The sequence below is a fragment of the Bombus huntii genome, chromosome 13 (genome assembly GCF_024542735.1).
Source record: "Bombus huntii isolate Logan2020A chromosome 13, iyBomHunt1.1, whole genome shotgun sequence".
In the NCBI taxonomy this organism is placed as follows: Eukaryota; Metazoa; Arthropoda; class Insecta; order Hymenoptera; family Apidae; genus Bombus; species Bombus huntii.
Window position 1 is genome coordinate 1,233,123 of NC_066250.1, and position 22,393 is coordinate 1,255,515.

The 22,393-nt window shown below is 35.1% G+C and overlaps 3 protein-coding genes across 4 annotated transcripts; all 3 read right to left on the bottom strand.

The window, feature by feature from the left end:
* Positions 1–1,041: 1,041 nt before the first annotated feature.
* Positions 1,042–9,078, bottom strand: LOC126872590 (uncharacterized). Its single transcript, XM_050632699.1, has 13 exons — positions 8,915–9,078; positions 8,563–8,763; positions 7,945–8,288; positions 7,194–7,722; positions 6,878–7,099; positions 6,428–6,679; positions 6,118–6,282; positions 3,367–3,390; positions 2,936–3,285; positions 2,334–2,859; positions 1,972–2,193; positions 1,623–1,874; positions 1,042–1,352 (listed from the first exon to the last, which is right to left on the bottom strand). Exons 3-13 carry the CDS (start codon positions 8,275–8,277, stop codon positions 1,189–1,191), a joined length of 3,039 nt encoding a protein of 1,012 aa, XP_050488656.1. The 5' UTR covers positions 8,278–8,288; positions 8,563–8,763; positions 8,915–9,078; the 3' UTR covers positions 1,042–1,188.
* Positions 9,079–10,039: 961 nt separating this feature from the next.
* Positions 10,040–14,992, bottom strand: LOC126872347 (probable cytochrome P450 6a14). 2 transcript variants are annotated; one of them, XM_050632196.1, is made up of 6 exons: positions 14,840–14,992; positions 11,939–12,286; positions 11,266–11,791; positions 10,808–11,029; positions 10,445–10,696; positions 10,040–10,316 (listed from the first exon to the last, which is right to left on the bottom strand). In XM_050632196.1, the coding sequence occupies exons 2-6, from the start codon at positions 12,269–12,271 to the stop codon at positions 10,147–10,149; spliced, it is 1,503 nt and encodes a 500-aa protein (XP_050488153.1). In that variant the 5' UTR covers positions 12,272–12,286; positions 14,840–14,992; the 3' UTR covers positions 10,040–10,146. The 2 variants fall into 2 exon arrangements, with proteins under 2 accessions (XP_050488153.1, XP_050488154.1); XM_050632197.1 differs by lacking the exon at positions 14,840–14,992 and adding an exon at positions 12,395–12,536.
* A 451-nt stretch (positions 14,993–15,443) lies between these two features.
* Positions 15,444–22,331, bottom strand: LOC126872350 (probable cytochrome P450 6a14). Its single transcript, XM_050632202.1, has 6 exons — positions 21,453–22,331; positions 18,318–18,693; positions 17,478–18,003; positions 16,527–16,748; positions 16,072–16,323; positions 15,444–15,978 (listed from the first exon to the last, which is right to left on the bottom strand). The coding sequence occupies exons 2-6, from the start codon at positions 18,645–18,647 to the stop codon at positions 15,809–15,811; spliced, it is 1,500 nt and encodes a 499-aa protein (XP_050488159.1). The 5' UTR covers positions 18,648–18,693; positions 21,453–22,331; the 3' UTR covers positions 15,444–15,808.
* Between the last annotated feature and the right edge of the window lie 62 nt (positions 22,332–22,393).

Consider the following 22,393-nt stretch of genomic DNA (forward strand, 5'->3'; position numbering starts at 1 on the left):
CTTTGATCAGTCAACAACTCTCTACTAGTCGCCTAGTCGCTAAATCGCTGAACCCATTTCTCGATTCATATTTTATTTACGATTTATACCTCTCGCGACACCATAACTCACTATTTGCAAGTCACTCCTATTACGACTAACATCGTGATCTTAATAATAACTATAAGAGTCGAACACTTCTAACTTTATTGTAAACGATATTACAATACGTATCTCTGTTCATTTATACTCTCCGTGAAATAAGTTGTTGGAATAAAATATATATTATAACCTGTTAAACTCAGTGTTATACTAATTCAACCACCTCTATTACCCTAACCGAAATAAGGGATCGATCAGTTCGTGGCGTCGATAATCCAATCGTAACGAGAATTTGCGACTCCCGTTGACGCGCCTTCTCCGCGATCGCGTCACTCCGAGAACGGTCAAACAGAAAGTGATTTCATAACTGTCATTTTGAAAGATACTTATAGGATGGGCTTAAAAGTACAGTCAACGAGACAAATATGGAACGCGTATAAAATAACGAAGATTCTAGTAATGGGGGATTCTAGTCATGTACAATTTACTAAAGCAATTTATTCAACCCTTATTCGACTCTGACTTTTCTTAATTTACGTTATTCGATGGTAACAAATTGACAACAATGACAAACGATCAGCGTAATAAAAAGTACGGATATATATTAATTCTCTCATTGAAAATTCGATACATCCGGTGTTCATTCATAAAAGCTCAGAAGAGTATGTCAATACCAGGTGAAAGTAGTTAGATTTTCTCAGTTCTGGCGGAAATTCCACACTGTAATCGTCGCATCCTTTCCAAGAAGGAATGTACTAAGAGAGCTGAGAGAGAATGTCAGCAATGCAACCAATTGGTCAAAGTTAAAGATCTCCATAAAGGATTCAACTAGTGCAAGTTTTTATGTCAGTTCAAGTAGTAGAGATGTACCGATTAGGGTTTTGGTTAGCCATCTAACCTTTTAATCGATCTCGATTAGTCGTCTGTGCCGATCACTTTCAAATACCGCAACAAAATGTATCAAATTTCTGTCATATTTATTTTATTGACGTCTTGTTTCTGTGTCTTAAAATTCTTTTTAGTATAATATAATAATATAAAATAAAATAATATATTATAACATAATGACTTATTATAACAATATAAGTATAAAAATAATTTTTTTTTTTATGCCTTAGCTATTTTCAAATACACTCCTCCTTTCAGCGTCGATATAAAGGCATGAATGTCATTTTCAAAAGGTATCTTGGTTTTCTCGCAGACATCGACTCTGTGGTTACGGAGAATCGTTGCAAGTCCAACTTTGCTTTGATATTGCGCGAAACGGGCACCTACAAATAATTATAAAAAATTATATATTTATTTGGCTTGAAGGTTTGGGAAGGAAACTTCTTACAGAAAATTTTGAACAAATTCCAACTCATGAAGATTTTATATGTTAAAGATAGAAGAAATGCTTTCTAAATGGGAGAAGATGATAGAAGGTGAGAAAAAGATGTTGACGATTTATCTTTTCCATAATGTCATGCTGATTGAAACCGACGATCTAAGCACATGCCAAAGATTTGATATTTTCTTATCTTATTATTTTATTAGCATACCAATGCAGTTTCTTGGTCCATCGCCAAAAGACAGATAACTCATAGGATGCCTAGCGGCGACAGCGTCCTCGTTAAATCTTTCAGGGTCGAATTTCTCAGGATCCGGATATACATTTGAATCATTTTGAATGGCATATATTGGTATAAATATATCTGTTCCTTTTGGTATGGAAATGTTCGTGTCTCTAAACGTATAATTTTCCATCGCTTGCCTGTTTAGCATAGGTAATGGCGGGTACTTTCTTAGTGTTTCTGCGGAGAAAAGGCATAGAAAATATTACCATTCGTATTAATAAAATTATTTTTTGCATATTTCAATAATTTTGCGAGTTTACCCTCTACTACGCACCTTTAAGTACTTTGTCCAAGTATTTCATTCTTTTGATATCTGCGTATGTCAAAACTCCATTACTTTTATCGTAGACGTCTCTAATTTCTTCTCTTAGTTTGTCTTGTATTTCGAGATTTTGTGCTAACTCGTAAAGAGCATGTGACATCGTTGAGGAAGATGTTTCGAATCCACCGACGAAAAATGCGAAAGTTTGCGAGGCAAGCAACGCGTCTGTGAGTTCTGCAAAATACAACAAGATTCGTTACTATGCATTATTATGTTATTGCAATAATAATTTTATTATGATAATTTATAATATGATATATTTATAATGATAATTTTATTCGAAGCATAATATTAAACTGTATTCTCATCCTCACCAATATTGTTAACTCTATCCGGGTGTTTCTTCAGTTCCATCAGCAAGTGCACAAAATCTGGTCTGATTATGTTATTATCCATCCTGTACTTCACCGTATCGATAAATAAATTTACAAAAAAGTCATTGACTTCTTTTGGTTGCAGGTAAGAACCAATTATTTTATACAAGAATGGTGTAAATTCTCTACAAAAATCTCGAATTATCTGTTTCGCGTTAACTGCAAAAATTTGTTTGCTCATTCGAAGAAATTCAGAGTTCTTATCCTCGAGAGCATTCATGTTTAGTCCAAAAACACAGCTACCGATCGAATCGATCCCGAATTTTGCAGTAAACTCACGGCACTCCACTGGTTCATCCTTCTGTGCTAATTTTTCCAAGTGTTTCTCCAACTTTTCCGCGCATTCTGCTATAAGTGGGAACATTTCTTTGAGCTTGCCGGATGTGAATACCGGCGAAAGTTTAGCTCTCAACGGCCTCCATCTTTCAGCTTCTAACATGATGAGATTTTGCTGTATTGGTTCTATCTACGCAAGAAATAGCAATAATAATTAGTTACTTGAAAAGTGTATGTAACGCAGAAACAATGAAGTTGTTAATTACTTTTTCATCATATATTTTAAATCCTCGGTCAGCGAATAAAGAGAAGTCCTTGATGAGAATATCTTTAATCATATCTAGGTTGTTGGGCATCAGAAGTGGTGATGTTCCTATGTATATTCCAAAAGCTGGTTCATTCTTATATTGGTCGTACAATCTCTTCATCCAATCGGCCATCGATTCTCTTTTAAGAAGAACGCCCAGAAAGTTGCCAAAGAAGATTATCGGTTTTGGTCCAGGTATATTGCGACTTTTCCAGAAGTTGTAGCATGAAGAGTAATGATAATAGATCGCAAGAAGTAGTATGGAAATGCCACACAGTAGTTGAAAATAGTCCATGTCGAACGAGATTTCTTTAATTTCAACGAATAAATATCAGTGTTTGTAGGATAGTTTTTAAATATAGAGTGTGCAATTAAAAACGTATTCTTAACTATTAATGGTCGAAAATTTTGTATCTATATGATATTGTAACAGGATGAACATTCAGAAGGATAAAAACATAAATAAATCGTTAACGGGCAAGCTGAATACGACTAATGAATTTTGTTTGATTTTTAAAAACTTACCTCACTTTGGGCTCAGGATGAGATATTATTATGGTGTAACATGTTGTCTCTATACAATTGTGATAAATGAACCGCAACAGCGTGGAGTTCACATAATAATACTATCAATAGGAAAATGAAAGACAGGCGCTTACGATTAGTGACGACACGACGCGTCACGATGGCAACGACTACTTCGAAGTAGATAACGATGATCGCGCTCGGATGATCATTAGTACTAGCGATGAATCATGGAACGTACTTTCTTGATGTTGTTTTTTCTACTTATACTCTATAAAACTTTTAATGAAATAAAAATATTTATGGTATAAATTTTCAAAAATTTGTCAAATGTATAGCATAACTTTAGAATGTTCGTGGCATTTAGTCGAGTTTCGGACAAGTAATTTGCTATTAACCCCTTCCCGTGCCATTTAGTTCGACGAAACAGATCACACTGATGCTCGTAAACAGGAACTTACATTCAGTCACGATCGTAACGGGAAAAAAAACAGTCCGCGAGCTCGGTTTGTTATGTTTACGTTTGGTCCAAGTATCTGGTCGCGAATCAGACTCGCGATATTCATGTTTGGGCCAAAATCTTCATCGCGAGTCTGACTCGCTAAAGTACAGGAAGGGGTTAAACTAAGAGCACTATCCGCACGTTTTAAAATTAATTGTACGAATTAGAAAATTGCACATACAGTGAGATTCTGTTTATACAAACCCCATTGAGGGACGATTTGGTTCATACGACCAGGTCGTTTATATAATAAAAGTCCATCTATATACAGGGTGGCTGGTAACTGGTGGTACAAGCGGAAAGGAGGTGATTCTACGCGAAAAAATAAGTCGAAAATATAGAATAAAAATTTTTCGTTTGAGGCTTTGTTTTCGAGAAAATCGACTTTGAATTTTCGCTCGGTACGCGTGCACTTTATCGCGTCTCGTTATAACGGATCTCACTGTAGATCGTTGTCTCGATAGAAAAATTAAAAAAAAAAAATTTTTTTAATTTTTTATTCTATATTTTCGACTTCTTTTTTCGCGTAGAATCACCCTCTTTCCGCTTGTACCACCAGTTACCAACCACCCTGTATATTTCTCTCTATCGCTAACGATTTTTGGTTCAGTCAATAAGAATACATTTGCTTTTAAATACGCAATAACGTTGCAAGCCTTTATTAATTGCGACGCATGAGAGCGTATCACACAAGGAGCGCACCTATTATTTACATATTATAATTAGACATTGTATACACAACTGAATTAACGCGCAGCGATAGTTCGGATTATAGGAGCTTACCTAAAGTTCATTTAATCAGACGCTATTAAAATGGCGCACGTAAACAGAGGTATCATAGAAACATAAACTAAGAAACTCTTTCTGGTGTCTTCAGTCAAGTGACTATAGTGACTTGTCACCAAACTGATACTGTTATGGCAGATATCTTGCAGCAGATAAACCACGAAAAGAAAAGTTTAGGAACACCGATACCGACTGATAAAGATTTAATAACAATCTATAAGTAGCTAATATCTGAAAGGACAAATTAATCATTTTGCGTCTTTTTGCATTATATTCAGTTATAGATGACACGTAAATCAGATTTTGCCATAAAACTACGCTCCATTAAATTCTAACTCATCGTTTGATAATAATTGTCATCACGTAGAGTATAAAATAAAGTAAATGATGCTTGTGTGATTATATACAGATATTTTCTGATAATTAATCTCGTTTGCTGATAATTCAGCGCGACAGATAACACCGTTGCTTGTAACAAACAAAATTATTACTACGTTCATTTGAAACAAAATAACTATCGCATAAGTCTGTGTATGGTTTGATGATAAAAGCAAGAAGGATGATGTTAACCTATAGAATATAACCTATAATATATGTTATCTAACATTTTAACTTTTCGACGTATTTTTGCTGCTACGCAATTGCACCATGTGTACTGATAATCAACTACACGCTATATAGCCAACGTATTGCAGTAATGTGACCGTAAGATATTGTACACTTACTTGTTAAGATGGGTAATTATATGAAGATGAAAGCTTCCTGCAAGAAAGAAACTGTTTGGATTGTATCTACGATCAATGCCAAACTGTACTGACTGAAGTCGTTTCAGCCAGAAATAGTATGACTGTAAATTTGCTTCTACCCACTCTCCATATGGCGCAGTTGATGAGTAGCAATTGGTTAACGCCTTCTTCGTACGCCGCTTACACGGCTTATTTTTTCTTACACTTTCTTATCTTCGAGCAGTCGAAAATTGTGTGGAAAATTGTCGATTGTATCAAATTTATTCGGAGTAATTTTTTAATTACAATAACGATTCGTTTTTATGTGCTAACAAAGTTGGTCCGTTTGTCGTTATCTTTATAATACTGTGTGAATGAAAATTCACGATAACCGAATTCTATAATGATACTTCCACCGAAATTTTGTTACATCTACGTTTCAAAAGTTTCAAGCGTTATCAATGAAATATTTTCGTTCTCTGATACGATCGTTTCTAAAGAATTTGTACACAATAATACAACTTAATTTACGGTTATTGCAAGGTACACGATGTAATAGTATAATTAGATAAAAAATACATTTAAATAATTATTTACATTAACATTGTGCTTTAGTTATCTTTAAATTTACCCCGCCGGCGAGCGATAACAAAAATGCCTCTTTGTCCGGTTCGTATGGAATTTTGGTTTTCTCGCAAACATCGACTTTGTGATTGTGCAGAATCGTTGCAAGACCGACCTTGCTTTGATAATTGGCGAATCGGGCACCTGAAAGCAATTTTTAAAAATTACATCGATCCGATATCGTATAATTAATCGTATAATTATCATAGTATTAACTAATAGCATTATATAAGAATAAGGGTACAAGATACTATGTTGCGAGTATATTTTATTTATTTTATTTAAATACCAATGCAGTTTCGCGGGCCATCGCCAAAGGATAGATAGCTCATAGGATGTCTGGCAGCAACAGCATCCTCGTTAAATCTTTCCGGATCGAATTTCTCAGGATCTGAATAAATATTTGAATCGTGTTGGATACCATATACTGGTACCCATACTATTGTTCCTTTTGGTATGGTGATTTTTGTGCCTTTAAACGTATAATTCTCCATTGCTTGCCTGTTTAATACCGTCAGTACTGGATACTTCCTTAGTGTCTCTATGGAGTAACAAAAAATATTTCTTCCATAAAAATAAAGCACAGGTTTTATTCGCGAGAATCGGATCTATTCTCTCATTTATAAGTAAATGATCATTTTACTATCTTTTGAATAATCAAGTGTTTCTTTCATTTTGTTATAAATTGTCATTACAGATTTCATTAGGTAGACGTGCTTTAATATTCTTTGGCACACACCTTTAAACACTTTGTCCAAATATTTCATTCCTTTGATACCTTCGTACGTCAGAGTTCCACCATCTTTGTCATACGCATCTCTAATTTCTTGCCGTAATTTATCTTGTATTTCCTGATTTTGTGCTAATTCATAGAGAGCATGCGCTATCGTCGACGAAGACGTTTCGAATCCAGCAATGAAAAAGACAAACGCTTGCGCGGCAATTAGGGAGTCGGTTAGTTCTGTAAAACACACAATTTTTTGTTATAACTCTGTTAGTGATATATATATTTTTCGCGATTTCATTTGAGATATACTTTCAAATTCCCTACTCACCAACATTTTCCATCTTTTCCGGATGTTCTTTCAGTTGCATCAGCTGGTAAATAAAATCTGGTCTTGCTATATTATTCGTCTTCCTATATTCCATTGTGTCACGAACCAGATTTACGAAAAAGTTGTTTATCTCCGTCATCCGTAAAAAGTAACCAACTACACTAAACAGAAATGGTGTAAGTCGTCTGCAAGATTCTCGAATAGTCTGTTTTATATTGGGAGCGAAAATTTGTTTGCCCATTCTTCGGAATTCGCTGTTCTCATCTTCAAGAGCATTCATGCTGATCCCGAATGCACAGCTCCCGATCACGTCGGTCGTGAATTTTGCAGCCAAATCACGACACTCTACTACTGGCACATCCTTTGCTACTATGTTGTCTAAATATTTTTCTAAATTTCCCGCGCACTCTGTTATAAGTGGGAACATCTCTTTCAGTTTACCGGAGGTGAATATTGGTGATAACTTCGCTCTCAGTGGTCGCCACCTCTTGGCTTCCAAAAGGAAGAGATGCTGCGACAATGGCTCTATCTACGCATGAAATGATATATCGATAAATTTACAAACACTTTGATTTCGGGAAGTCTTGCAATTGTTGCTAATAATAATTTCCGAAAAATGTTTGTACGATTATTTTATTATTTCCAAAACATCTCGTTTATCTTTGAACTCAAGATGCTTTTTACATCAAATCAACTGAATAAATCTGTTTTCAATAATGTTGTTGCGCGGAGCAATCAATGAAGGAAATACCTTTTCAAGTACTTTGAATCCTCTGTCCACGAATAAAGAGAAGTCTCTGATGAGAACATCCTTGATCAAGTCTAAGTCGTTAATAACAAGAATCGGCGATGTTCCTTCGTATATACCAAAGACCGGTTCACTTTTGTACTCGTTGTACAAATTTTTCACAATTGTGGCTACGGCCTGTCTTTTAAGGAGAATATCCACAAAATTGCCAACAAATATTGACGGTTTTGGTCCAGGTACGCCACGATTCTTCCAGGTGTCATAAACCGAGCTATAGTAAAAATAGATCGCGAGAAGTATTGCAGCAATGCCGAGGAGAAGTTGAAAGTAGTCCATGTTGTAAGGTACTAAATTCCAATAATTAAAAATCACAATCAATGACTGCTGTCGTTTCTCTATTTTACTTATTTCTAAATGGTTTTACGCTTCGTTTCAAAATTATCAATCTTCAGTTTATTACGACGGATCGGTGTTTCAGAAATATTTTTCTCGAGTAATCGTATTCCATACGATCGTATTAATAACAAATAACTGGAATTCCTAATAACAAATAACTGGAGTCCTTCGGTCGATTTTTTTTTTTAATTGCTCTCTGTCAAGCGGAAGCAAGTGTTTACATACCTTTGAACGATAGTCTATGGATATGCGAGGAAAATGTACTTCCGATGTAATAACGTTAGTCAAGTAATAATTTCCCGTGATATACCTAGATTACAAAATATACTTCGTGTTGTTTTTATCATCTACGTGCACTGTGACGAACTCCCAATGTAGTGTAAAAATCGTAATTATTCTTATCACGTTACCAATATCAGAAAGCCGCTAAAAAATCAATAAGTTTTGCTTGATCGATAAGAACATTTAAATTTTACTTTTAAATTGTAAATGAACACTTAAGGTAATTAGTCGGTTGAATAAAAAATACGTGACATTTAAATGTACAAATTAAATTTCAAATTGTTGTCATACTTACATGGTTGTTCTTTAAATAAAGCTTCTACTAAGTAGGAAGAAACGTGTCTGTCCGTATCTCACACAGAATGTTGAATGATATTAACGATGATGCTTCAAGTTGAGCCAGCTGAGCGATAGCAACAGAGTCATTTTAGCTACTGTCGGTATTTTGCTGCTTGGCGTCATGCAACACACACTATTTATACGAAGGCAGGGATCAAAAGGCAGACTAACGGAAACTAATTTAGATTTTGAAACGAATCAAGTTTTCGATATTGTTTTCACGAAAAGTTTCAACTTTGTTTCATCACAGTGAATATTTTCCTTCGCTTATCTAGAGAATACGTATATATATGTATATATATGGCAATAAGTAGTTTGGATATCGTATTATTTCATCAGTTTTTTCTTGAGAGGAATTTGATAACAAACAGTGACACAGCGTTAGTCCATTTCATTATATAATATTTATTTGATTTATAGAAATATGACCCGTATGACCATTAAATATATTTATAAAACATATAAAAAATATGAAATATCACGGGTGACAAAATCAGTTTAAAGATATAATAGAAATAATGTAGGGAAACTGTGTATATATATATATATATATATATATATTTGTCGAGTAAACAGTATTTGTCGAGAGTCATTCTGATAGATTGCAACGAAGTCCTTGACAAAGATTTACTCGTATCGTTTACGTAAACCATTTGTCATTGTGTAACGTCACCGTATGGCTTGCGAATATAATCACGAATTTACTGATACATATTGGATCAATATATAAATCATCAACATCCTTGATTCAATCTTTTGCTAACTCATTCTGACAATGTAACGTGTCACGAATATAAAAAACAATGTTTATCTGATTTATGAATTAATTTATATGAATGAATATATTTACTTGTGAATTAAGTAACAGTAGTAAAAAATTACTGTAAATAGAACAGTCTTCTTTTGCCGCTGATCTAATGATAGAAACTATTTCGCTCTAAGAAAACTGTTCAAGAATTTTGACGTGTTAAAGGCATGAAAAATGTTCAAACCGACCAGCCACAGAAAACGAGAAGAGTGAGTAACAAGTTACCATTGGTAGTAACCAATAGTAAGTATTTTGATTAACGCAAACTTGTAATCGATGCTGTAATTTTATTATCAATTTCAAGAGTCACCATAAATGGTCGGATTAAAATTAGCTAGATATGTACATTATTGCGTATAACAATACAATTCTTTAGTATATTAATTCTCTACTTTGGTTATTTTCAAATGCACACCTCCTTTTAACGTCAGCATAAATGAAAGGGGATCAGTTTCGTAGGGAATCCTAGTTTTCTCACAAACGTCGACTTTGTGATTGCGAATGACCGCTATAATGCCAACCCTGCTTTGATACTGTGCAAAACGAGATCCTGAAAATAACGATTAAGAAGCTACGTCATTCATGCTTTTTTTTTTTTTTTTTTTTTTTTTTTTTTAGAGGTAAAAGATACTTTACAGCGTAGGTTTTCTTTTCTTTTGCTTATTTTTATTAACTTACCAATGCAATTTCTTGGACCATCGCCAAAAGGCAAATAAGCCATAGGGTGTCTAGCAGCAACAGCATCGTCGTTGAATCTTTCAGGATCGAATTTCTCAGGTTCCGGGTAGACATCTGCGTCTCTTTGGATTCCATAAGCTGGCACCCACACTTTCGTGCCCTTTTCTATGCTGACCTTGGTGCCTTTGAACGTGTAATTTTCCGATACCTCTCTCATTATAAACGGTATTAGCGGGTACATTCTCAGCACCTCTACATAGAGGAGAGTAAATAATTTATGTAAATCATCGTTTCAAATGTTGGAACAACTGCTCGAATAATTTTCTTCAGAAATCAAAGTTTCGTTTTAACATTGTAACGCACCTTTGAAAAACTTGTCCAGATATTTCATCTCTTTAACTGCATCGTACGTTAAAACTCCTTGATGTTTGTCGTAAACCTCTCTGATTTCCTTACGTAATCTGTCCTGTATATGTTGGTTTAGCGCTAGTTCGTAAAGAGCGTGAGATATCGTCGTTGAGGAAGTCTCGAACCCAGCCGCGAAAAAGACAAAGGCTTGCGAGGTGAGCAACGAATCTGTTAGTTCTGTAAAGGACAATATCACCGACCTTTTATAATGATCTCATCCGATTAGAGTTATTATCAACTAAAATTGGTAAATTTCTTCTAAGAGGAAATTTTTCGATAACGGAATTCAAATTTCGAAGCAAAAATTCATGGCTCTCTTTTTACTCTTCTGCACTTTAAGATTTATCAGAAATGGACAAATATTTGTAATCCACCTAAAGAAAGTCACAGACGGTTTATTTTAAGCTGTATACCTATATTTTCTAATTTCTCTGGATGGTCTCGAAGTTCCATCAGCGTGTTGATGAAATCTGGTCTGACTATCTTATTCTCTCTTCTGTATTTTATCGTGTCTCTGACCACGTCTATTAAGAATTGGTCGACTCCTGGAATTTGCAGTAGATGGCCAAATATTTCATAGATGTTTGGCAGAAATTGCCGACAGATATCTCTGATTTGCATTCGCGTGGTCTGCGTGAACATTTTTTTGCCTACTTCGCGAAATTCGCTGTTCTCATCCGAGAGAGCGTTCATGTTGATTCCAAAAGCGCAACTACCGATTACGTCGGTTGTGAATTTCCCAGCCAAATCGCGACATTCCACTGGTTTACCCGTTTCGACCACGCTGTCTAAGTATTCCTCCAGATTCTTCGAGCATTCTATTACGAGAGGGAACATTTCTCTCAGCTTGCCTGACGTGAATACTGGGGAGAGTTTTGCTCTCATTGGTCGCCATCTTTGCTCCTCCAGAGCGAACAGATGTTCTCCCAGTGGTTCTGCCTGAATAAAATCTTTTTTTGAATTTTTCTTTCTTTCAAGAAGTGGTTATTAATATATTTCCTTTTACGCGCCAAGTGGCGTAAAAGTATCGGGCAATCAACGAACATAGAAACAGAAATTCGTAAATTAATTATAATTTTCAAGTACCTTTGGAAACAGGCGGAAACCTCGGTTAACGAATAGAGGAAAGTCCTTGATGAGAACGTCTTTGATCAATTCCAGATCTTTAATAACGAGGACAGGCGTCGTTCCCTCGAATATTCCAAACATTGGCTCTTTCTTATATTCATCGTAAAATTCTCTCAGCTTATCGGCTAGCGACACTCTTCTAAGTAAAATATCTTTGAAATTACCAATGAAGACAGTAGGTTGCGGTCCGGGTATGCCACGAATCTTCCAGTAGTCAAATGTTGAGGTATAATAATAGTAGATCGCTAAAAGCACCACGCCAATGGCGCAGACAAGTTGAAAATAATCCATGTTGTATCACGCTTTCTGTAAAAATCAAATTTCACTGATCAGAATTGACTGGTTACAGTAACTTCTGCTTCTTATAAAGTGGATGACTAAAGCCACACGCTAAACGCAGGAAAACAAGCTAACAATTAATAACTAGCAGATTGATATCTGCGATATGTCGACTCCTCGATTAATTATCGACTCTAACGATTAATTTTCTTTTATCGCAAGCGTTAATCAAATAAATTTAAACTTTTTATCGATTATTCATTTTTATTCCATATCGAAGAACAATTGGATATCTACTCGAAAAGATCTTAAAAACTGAAACTTAATCCCAGTCTTCTTTGTCGATATTTCTTTCTTTGTAATAAGGATTTGCGCTGTTTAACAAAATAATAGCCTCTTATCATCTTATCGAGTTTTCGTCAATTTGCTTGTCAAGTTGCTCGAATATGTAGCTCAATAATTTCTATGACGATACTGCCGTGTTCCTTCTGTCGTTCGTACCGATGCTTACTTTTGTCGTCGCCCTAGAACAATCTCCATGCATACTTTTCTTGTTACAGTCGTCATCCAATTTAAGTAGCTATACATTCAACTGATACGATCGTTTCTTCTCCACATGTGTCACACTTATTTGTTTTCTCGGTCATTCTAAGGTCGACATACACCACCGAGGAATTGTTTTAATCAATTTATAGATATCATTTATCTAATGCGAACCTCTTTATTGAGTTGACTGAAATTGTCCTTCTAAATTTCGACTTAAATACAAGATACAAGTATTTCGGGGCATACGCCATAATGTTAAACAATTGTGATATAGAAATAATAATCAGAGCCACTTTAACGTATTCTTAAATCTCTATATCGATATTGTCATTCATTTGAAAAATACGTATCTTTTATTCCATATTACGCGAGATTAAAATTTAATACAAACAAGCAGTGCAGCAAGTATACAATACTTTACGGTATTCACCTTCGCTTCCTCGTCTATCTTTATTTTATTTATTATATAAACATGACCCCACAAGGAAATACATTTTAATTTCATCCGTAAGATAAAAATAAATCATTCGTTTTGGTAAAACTTTGATAGCTAGTTCTCAGCAACAAGCAGTGCAACAAGTATACAATATTTTACGATATTCACCTTCGCTTCCTCGTCTATCTTTATTTTGTTTATTATATAAACATGACCCCACAAGGAAATACATTTTAATTTCATCCGTAAGACAGCCAAGATCGAAACGATCGCGAAAAGAAAAACTAAGGTAATCAAATTGTCAAAACGAATGATGAAGCTAATCTCCAATGACTTTGAACAGCCGTGAACTTTAATGTAACGTAATAGCTTTGCTTTATTGAACGTAACGATTCTAACAACTATACAGTAAAGTCACAACTGACTATTAATTAAGAAAAGGCTGCTCTCTGCTTCTTTTGGTTCACGCCGGTTTCTGATATTTGATTATTTGTATTTGTTCCATTGGTCGAATTCAACAGACGCAAAAAATTTCCTCGATGAATAGTTGTTTTGCTCAACCAACTTCATCAATCGATAAAGCACGTAAAACTGTTATCTCATTATACACAATGTGAATTGATTATTTTGTCTGCTACGTTGAATACAACACTAATGAAGATGGCCGTTCTTTCCCGCATTTTAAATAAATAAGTACATAGACTGGTGTGAGTATTGTAGAAATGTAGAAATAATTATGCACATTGTTTTGAAGCCCAGGGAAACGCGTTGCAACCAAAAGTTATTTCTGTTCATTTTGGTAAAATTTTGATACGTAGCTCTCTCAAAAAACGTAAAATGTTTTTGCAGCAAACAAATGTTACAACATTTATTTTCCATTTCTTTGTCTATCTTTATTTTAGTTATAAATAATTTTAAATAGATAGGTTTGATAGATTTTTTATGATTACATGCGTATCTTTTAGATGCACTTTAAATATATTTACAAAGCTCATGGAATGTCTCATTTGTAAACAGATAAGATTGCAGAGATAGCAATATTTGTGTAACGATTCAAAACAATAGCCTGGTTGTAAACAACTATTGTTTTCCCAGCTGTAAGTGCGCTACTTTTTTCACAAATGTATCTTTACAAGGTATACAAATAATAGTAATTTCACTATATTTTGCAATGACATTGTACCGTGGTATAACACAAAAATGTTGAGATTACATTGAACAGAATGTTTACGTTCGTTCCCTTAGACAATGAGCTCAAACAATCGATACGAGACAATCTTGAATGAATGTAACAGTGAAATTGAATTGTGTAATATTAGAAATAAAAAATAATCAACATGATTATCGTCATAGAAAGTCTAAATTTACTAATTATATACATTGTAAACGGATTCCATATTATAAACTTTAAAAAAAAATTAGGTTGTTTCTAAAAATAAATAAAATAAAAAGTAAGAATTTTCTCCGAACTTTTTGATGAATCACGTAGGATTAATTGACTTGTATGTTGAAAAGTAATTGTTGAATTAGAACAGTTCTTCACATTTACGCGATGAAGCTTCCTTGATACGAAATCTTTACATATTGCTATTACTTACGTAGTAATCACGATCCTACGAATGTTTGTTCCGGGTCTACGTTTGTTGTGTATCGTGGAAAGATGTCAACTGATACTGCCAGCGATCATTACTTACGTCTCCTTTTAAATCGTGACGCAATTGAAATAAAATCATACATGAATGTATAGTAACAGAGATTATACGTAAGTTCTTCCAATTATTACACTGCTGATATCAAACAAAATATTTACTTATCTTTACTGTGTATCGTATGTCGTACATTACTGTGTATTACATAACTTACAAGTAATTACTGAAATTATTATTATTCTTGTAAAAGCAATTACTTCAGTTTAACTCGTGCAATTAACTTGCTCTAGAGAGAAAGAGAGAGAGAGAAGATAGGGTAGAAATTAGAAGTCACGAAACCCCATAGTGAACCATTAAATAAGGCTAATTAACTTGCTCCTTCCGTAGACACAGACTGTGAATATAAAATTTTTCGCTTTATCTCTTCTGCTATTTGACAAGAATTTCATGTCAGGATCATAAGAATACGATTCCTTTGACTCTACAAGCAACGATTGTACGATAAAGCTTTTACCGAAGAAATTAAAATGAAAGGTATATAAAAAGCTATATGTACAAGCTAGGTATTTCATTTATTCTTCAAGAATTCTAAACAATGCTAAACACTGCGAAAAATGCTGAAGCTGCTGTGGAAGTAAACACACATGTAACATTGTTGTGCAACACTTGCTGATGTAGCCAGTGAATAAGAATACTAATAGCAGATGGATATTGAAGAATTAGTAAATTAGTATTAGTAGATAATAATATTCGCTGTTTATATATGCTTATTATATACGTATATACTTCTATGACATTACATAAACGAACTGCTAGAAAGAATATCATATACATATTTCTATACCAGGTACATGCAACACATGAACATTCTGTATTGCTCTCTTATACAGATAGAAAATTATTTCGAGAATTAGTAAATTAATTTTTACTTTTAATTATGTTTAAATATAATCCTCCTTTCGGGCATATTATAAACGCATATGGGTTTAACTCGTATGGAATCGGTGTCTTCTCACAAACGTGCACCTCATAATTCTGCAGAATCTTAATTAATCCAATCTTCGTTTGGTAAATTGCGAAACGTGCGCCTGAAATCAAATAAATGAAAGAAGACAATGTCAATGCCATTTGATAAAATAATAATTCTATGGAAATAAAGTATAATCGTGTTATAAACGTGCCAATACAATTCCTTGGACCATGACCAAAGGGCAAATAGTGCATAGGATGCCTTGCATCTACTGCTTCCTTGGAAAATCTCTCGGGATCAAACTTATCTGGGTCTGAATAGATATTTGGATCCCTGTGAATAGAAAATACCGGTATCCAGACTCTCATGCCTTTTTGTAGTGATACTTTCGTGTTCGAGAAAGTATAATTGTCCGTCGTTTCTCTGGATACGAATGCCAAAGGTGGATATTTCCTTAATGTCTCTATAAACGGAATAAAAGGAGAAGATAAAAGTATTGATATAATGAATAAATTACGAAAGCAGATTGGTGAGTCTCCGGAATCGCCGCTAGTACAATAGTTGGTATTTGTGATTGTTGTTGTCATTCCGGAAACTTTTCGCTCTGCCCTCGTATCGTAGTAAACCTCCCGCGTATTAAAGGAATCGATCCTGTTACGTCTCAACCTTTAAATACTTTGTCCAAATATGACATCTGCTTTATAGTCTCGTATTTCCAATCCCCGGCATTTTTCGCATCGAATTCTTTTATTTCTTCTCGTAGCTTCTTCTGTATCTCTTGATTCAGAGCCAACTCGTACAGAGCGTTGCTGATCGTCATCGATGAAGTTTCAAAACCTGCCGCGAAAAATACGAATGCTTGTGCAGCAAGCAAAGTGTCCGTTAATTCTGAAAGAAATGATCCTGGTACAATAATGGAAACTATGGATAGATTCGTATATAAGGATATTTTACAAAGCCACGTGTTGCCATTTGCAAACGAGAAAATGCCAACAAAATGATAATTTCGACGCGATAATGACCCGAAACATTCCTCTAAATTAGTTAAGACTTTCCTTTCTTTCGAAAGAAAATGTTAATATAATTAAACGACCAAATCAATCTGCTGATTCGAACCCAATTGAACATTCGTGGGATTACGTTACACGTCAATTGGGAAGTTGAATACTTTACATATGAAGGGGAGCTAATGCAAAAAATTACACATACATGGCGTGAAATATCAATTGCGTGTTGTATTCGATTAATTGAATCAATGACACACAGAGAGTATGCAGTTATCAAACCAAAGAATTATCCAACATCCCAAGAATTATCTCAAGTAATTATGTAATTGAAGCAAAGTATATCTCAACTTTTGTTACAAAGTTTCGATTTGTTCATCCGATTCGTTATTAATCGTAGATCTTACACGGGCATAATTGGAAAAAAATAACATGTTGCAACTTCATACGTGGTCTGTTGTCTCTTTACGCTATTTTTAACTTCATCCGATGCATTTCGGAAGATAAAAGATATACAGCACTTTCCAAGCGCTCGTAATGTTTCTTAATTTTTGTCAGTAGGCGTACGTGCAATAATTTATAGGACGAATAATAGTCTTTGCTAAAAACTTACTAATATCCTTTACTTTTTCGGGGTTATTCCGAAGTTCCAACAACGTATTCATGAAATCGTGCCTAACGATGTTGTGCTCTTTCCTGTAGTTCAACGTTTCGATGGTGATCCTCTCAATGAATACGTTCACCTTGTCTGGCGGAAGGATATAACCAAGTAAATCGTACAACTCTCCCATGCACTCCTTCATCCTGAATTTTATAATCGCCTTCCAGTGTGTAGCAAAGATTTCTTTGCCCATTCGGCGAAATTCGTTTTCCTCGTCCGACAACGAATTCACCTCAATCCCAAAGGCACAGCTGCCTATTACGTCGGTAGTATACCTGGCCGCAAGTTCTCGCACCTCGATGGGCTCTCCTTTCGCTATCAATATATCTAAATAGCTCTCGATACGTTTGGCACATTCGAAAATCAGGGAGAAGATTCCTTTGAGTTTGCCAGACGTAAATACCGGGGAAAGTTGCATTCTTAATGGCCTCCATCTTTCTACTTCTAAAGAGAAGAGGTGCTGAGAGAGTGGTTCCGCCTATAGCCATTGAACGAATTCATTATATTCGGAATGTTATATATTTGAAATATTTGGAACTTATTATATTATTTATCGTTATTTGTTATATCTTTTATCGCTTACCAAAAGAATAACTATCTAAGAAAGAGATATTAAATAAAAGAACATGAAGATACATAAACTTTCATTCGCTGGATGTATCAACTTATTTTTTATTTTGTTTGTTAGCCTGTTCTAATAGTTTCTTGCTGTGTATAATAATTCCTACTGTTAGTAGAGACTTCAATTTAACACGTTGAAATATAAACATGCGTTTCCATGCGTTCACTTACTATTTCTTGCTTCAAGAATCCGCGATTCGCGAATTTGGAAAAATCTTTAATAAGAACATCTTTAATAATCTCAGGGTCCTGTATAACAAGATGAGGCGTTCTTCGTACGAATAATCCGATCATAGGTTCGTCTTTATATTCGTTATGTAGCTTCTGCAAGTATTCTGCAATCGATATCTTGCCAATCATCGGCCAGAAGACATTGCCAAACACTGGTATAGGTTTTGGACCTCGAACTGAACGATCCTTCCAAAAGTTGAATTTTGCCGTAAAATAATAATACAGCGCAATGAACACCACTGTCACGTAGCATAAAAATTCAAATGCCATTTTGACTTATTCAATCTCTCGACGATAGAGGTCAAAGTTCCGCAATCTGCAAAACATACAAATGTATGTATTATATATGTCGGAGAAGGGTCAGGAATAAGATTGTGGGCGTTCGATAAATCTTCATTGGAATTTGCCATCGTCGTGTTATAACGAAGGTACGGTCTATTAATACGGGTATGGATACTATCGACTCGACAATCAACCGCAGCGGTTGGACACTCGCGATACTAGTAATGTTGGTCTTAGGTTCAATAACGAATCCGCGGTCAACGGGATGATAGATGTACGTGTTCACAAAAATCTAAATCGAACTCTTTGCGAAAACGTGGAATATCCACCGAGCGTACAGGCACTAAGTAACTCGCTAATACGACCTCACGAGAGAATGACTCTCCGTCGCGATGATGCTGCGGAGGAAAGCTACGATGGGGTGTGTCTGAGGACACGAGATCATCGGATTCGTCGAGGATAGCCTTCGTTCAGAAGCTGAGGGAATTTGGCGTTGATGCTAATTGGTCAATCTCCATATCGGTGGTTAAAAAAAATGCTAGCCGCCCTCGAGGGAAAGTTGCTAGTGGGAGACGCCGTTCGTTAAAAAATAGGTCTCTCCTATCTTCCCGTAGCTGGGACAAAGACTGTTTGAAGGACTTTAGTCAACTAATAGTCTGACTAATAGTCTAATAACTGAAATTACTGTTACTCAACTAATCGTACGATTTATGACGGGCCCTCAGGCTAGCTGAACATGTACTGCGGAGACGCATCGACATCTGGCAATTATCTTGCTCGAAGAATAAGGTCTGCGTGTGACGAGCCACGGGAAACATTCCAAACCGTTGGAATGTTTACTGTCGCGTGCCGCCACAAATATTTCTTTTAAGGAGAGCTATAGAATTAATCCATTACTTTTGTTAGATAAAGCGTTGATCCCGTGACCGCGGCTACGTTCGACGACTGGCTGTCGCCTCGAGCCCAAGCTCATTATCACAACTCGCGAACAATTACAATTAGATTAAATAACTACAATTGTTTAATTACAGCTATAGTAGACTCTAGATTACAATGTTGCGGGATTATCCAAAATTCCAAAGGCTCCGGTGTTCTTTCATCTCCGACATATATATATATAATCATAATAATAATGAATGATATAGGATTATTTATTCAGAAGTATTAGAAATTAGGATTTCCAATGATTTCTATCCTATATGATAAATTTATTGATAGATGGATCTATTTACAGTGGATTAAACAGGTAACGATGGTCATATAACGTGAACTAAATACGGTAATGTGATATAACTAAGACAAATAAATTGACAACTCAGAGCCCACAACTAATAGTTTACAACTCGTAACAATTCGGTAACTTTCTTTCGGCTCGCAAGTAATTATCTCCTCGCAACTCGACTCTCAATTAACGATTCCTCGCAACTTCGACTCTCAGTTAACGACTGCCGCATAATTCGTCTTTCTCCCTTAAGCATCCCTTTGTCTCTTCTCGTATATCCAATACGTATGATGTTGATGAGTCATTGAAGTTTGCAGATATTAACTTGATACTCCGGACGAGAATTATGCTCATCTTCCGAATATGCCCACAGAGCTTCAAGTTGCTCTGTCAAATAGTTTCCAACATACAGTGGGGTTCTCCTTGTCGCGGCTAATACGGAAACGAAACTGTTCGAATAGTGGTATTTCCAGATAATAAAATAATTTTTCTGACATGAAATTTCACTTATTCAAATATCAATTAATCGACAATTTCTTGAAATATTTATGGATGCCGTATCTTTTTGACTGTTAAGTTGTAATTCTTTTAATAAAAATAACTGCACGGAGTTACATTCTTTTTGTATATCAAACCATCGAAGCTGCCACGAATGTTGTTACAATTTGTTACAAGTTACAATTTTCCTTTGCAGTTTCCATTTTTGTAAAAACGCCATTATCATCGTATCTTTGTCGCAATAGAAGCATTTTATAACGTTAATGTGATAAGTGCTTTTCTATCGTCGCTATTCTCAGAATAATCTACGCGATTTACATAATTCTCATCATGCTTTTTACTTACTATGTTTACGTACAATGTCTGCGATTGTCATTTTTCTAATAGCACGTCTTTTTTTGCGGTAATTAGACAAATTTCTTGAACGAGTTTGAAATATGTTATCATGGTTAACATTCTGAACAAATCTTTCCAATACACGTAATCGTCGCTCGGCTTTCTTTTACGAGATATTCGTAAAAATCATCAATTAAATTTAGTTTCTATTACACTTCACTCTGGTACATAGATGATATAAATCGAAGTGAACTCTGAAAATATCTGGGAAACTATGGCCGAGCGGCGATAACACGTTTAAGAAAAGATCATACAACATACTGACAATTGAGATTTTTCAAGTTCATCAAAATCGATATCATCTTCGACTTCTCTAATCATGTCGTATTTTCTTTTGATAGTTGGAACGCTATTAGGTTCATATTAAGCTCTTACGATCATTATTCGCTCGATCGATTAAAGGAAATAACAAATAAACAGAAAAGGGTATCTGTTATTGGAAAAAAACTATGTTCCGATAATAGAACATTCGGATATTAAGATTTGCGTATTAAGATACGGATAATGAGTATTCGGGCCTAAAATACAGAAAACGGATAAATAAAACTCTACTATATGGCGACTGTCAATTACAAAAATATCATTTTGAGGGAATTTAGAGTTTAGAGTTTAGAGAGGGGATTTGGAGTTTAGTCTATTGAATAAGAGGTAAGTAAAATATGAAAAATCATACTTACATTTAATTAGTTATTCCTCTTCCTCTTCCTTAACACCTTCCTCTTTTTCGTACAGTCGCAAATTAATTCTAGTCTCTTTGAATGTTACACTAATGTATGCGAAACATTACTTTTACTCTGCGATACAGCAATTTCCTTTAAATCTGTTTCTCTTCACTGATTTTGTTAGCATCTATTTGTCGCGAAGATTAGAAACGTACTTGCATGCTATTCGCGAGGCACTGCAGTTCTACTATAAGCTTATAGGCTTATTTAATGGCCTTGACAAGTTCTAAACTATAAAAAGAAATATTGGGATGCTTGGATTTTTATCAGCGCGTCGCTTCGTACCAAAGCTGATAACTCCATTGATATTGACAAATTAGGGCTTTAAAACGTTAAAACTCTACAAAAAATGTGACAAAAAGATATCGACACGCTATACAGGCCACTTAAACTGTAACTGTTTCCTTATTCATCTAGAGAAGAAGCAGTAATACGGTAACTACAATCTCGCGAGAATCTAGCTTCCGTCATCTTTTATCTTAAAAACTAGAAACAAAGACACTTGAGAGTAAATTAAGCTCTCTGCCGCGTATACTGAGTCGTGCGTTAGCGGATGCAACAATTTTGCAACTGGAACGTCTAGTCCAGTGCAGTTTCAACGCCAGTCGGTACAGTTTCAGACGGGCAAAAAATTCTGGTGATACGAGGGAACAAAGTTGAAATCCGAAGTCGCGTGCTATTCAAGAAACATATTAATTAAAATGAAGCGGGGAAAGGACGCTTGTAATAGGAGTTTAGCCTCCTTGTAAACTACAGAATCATACATGTTATTTAGTGCTTATAGTTAATTGTTCAGTTCCGAAACTTCTCCTTCCTTAAGATGCGCAATTATTACTTCATAAACGCACCGTTGCACACCGATTTCTTTATGTTCAGAAAGCCTAATATCTTTCCGT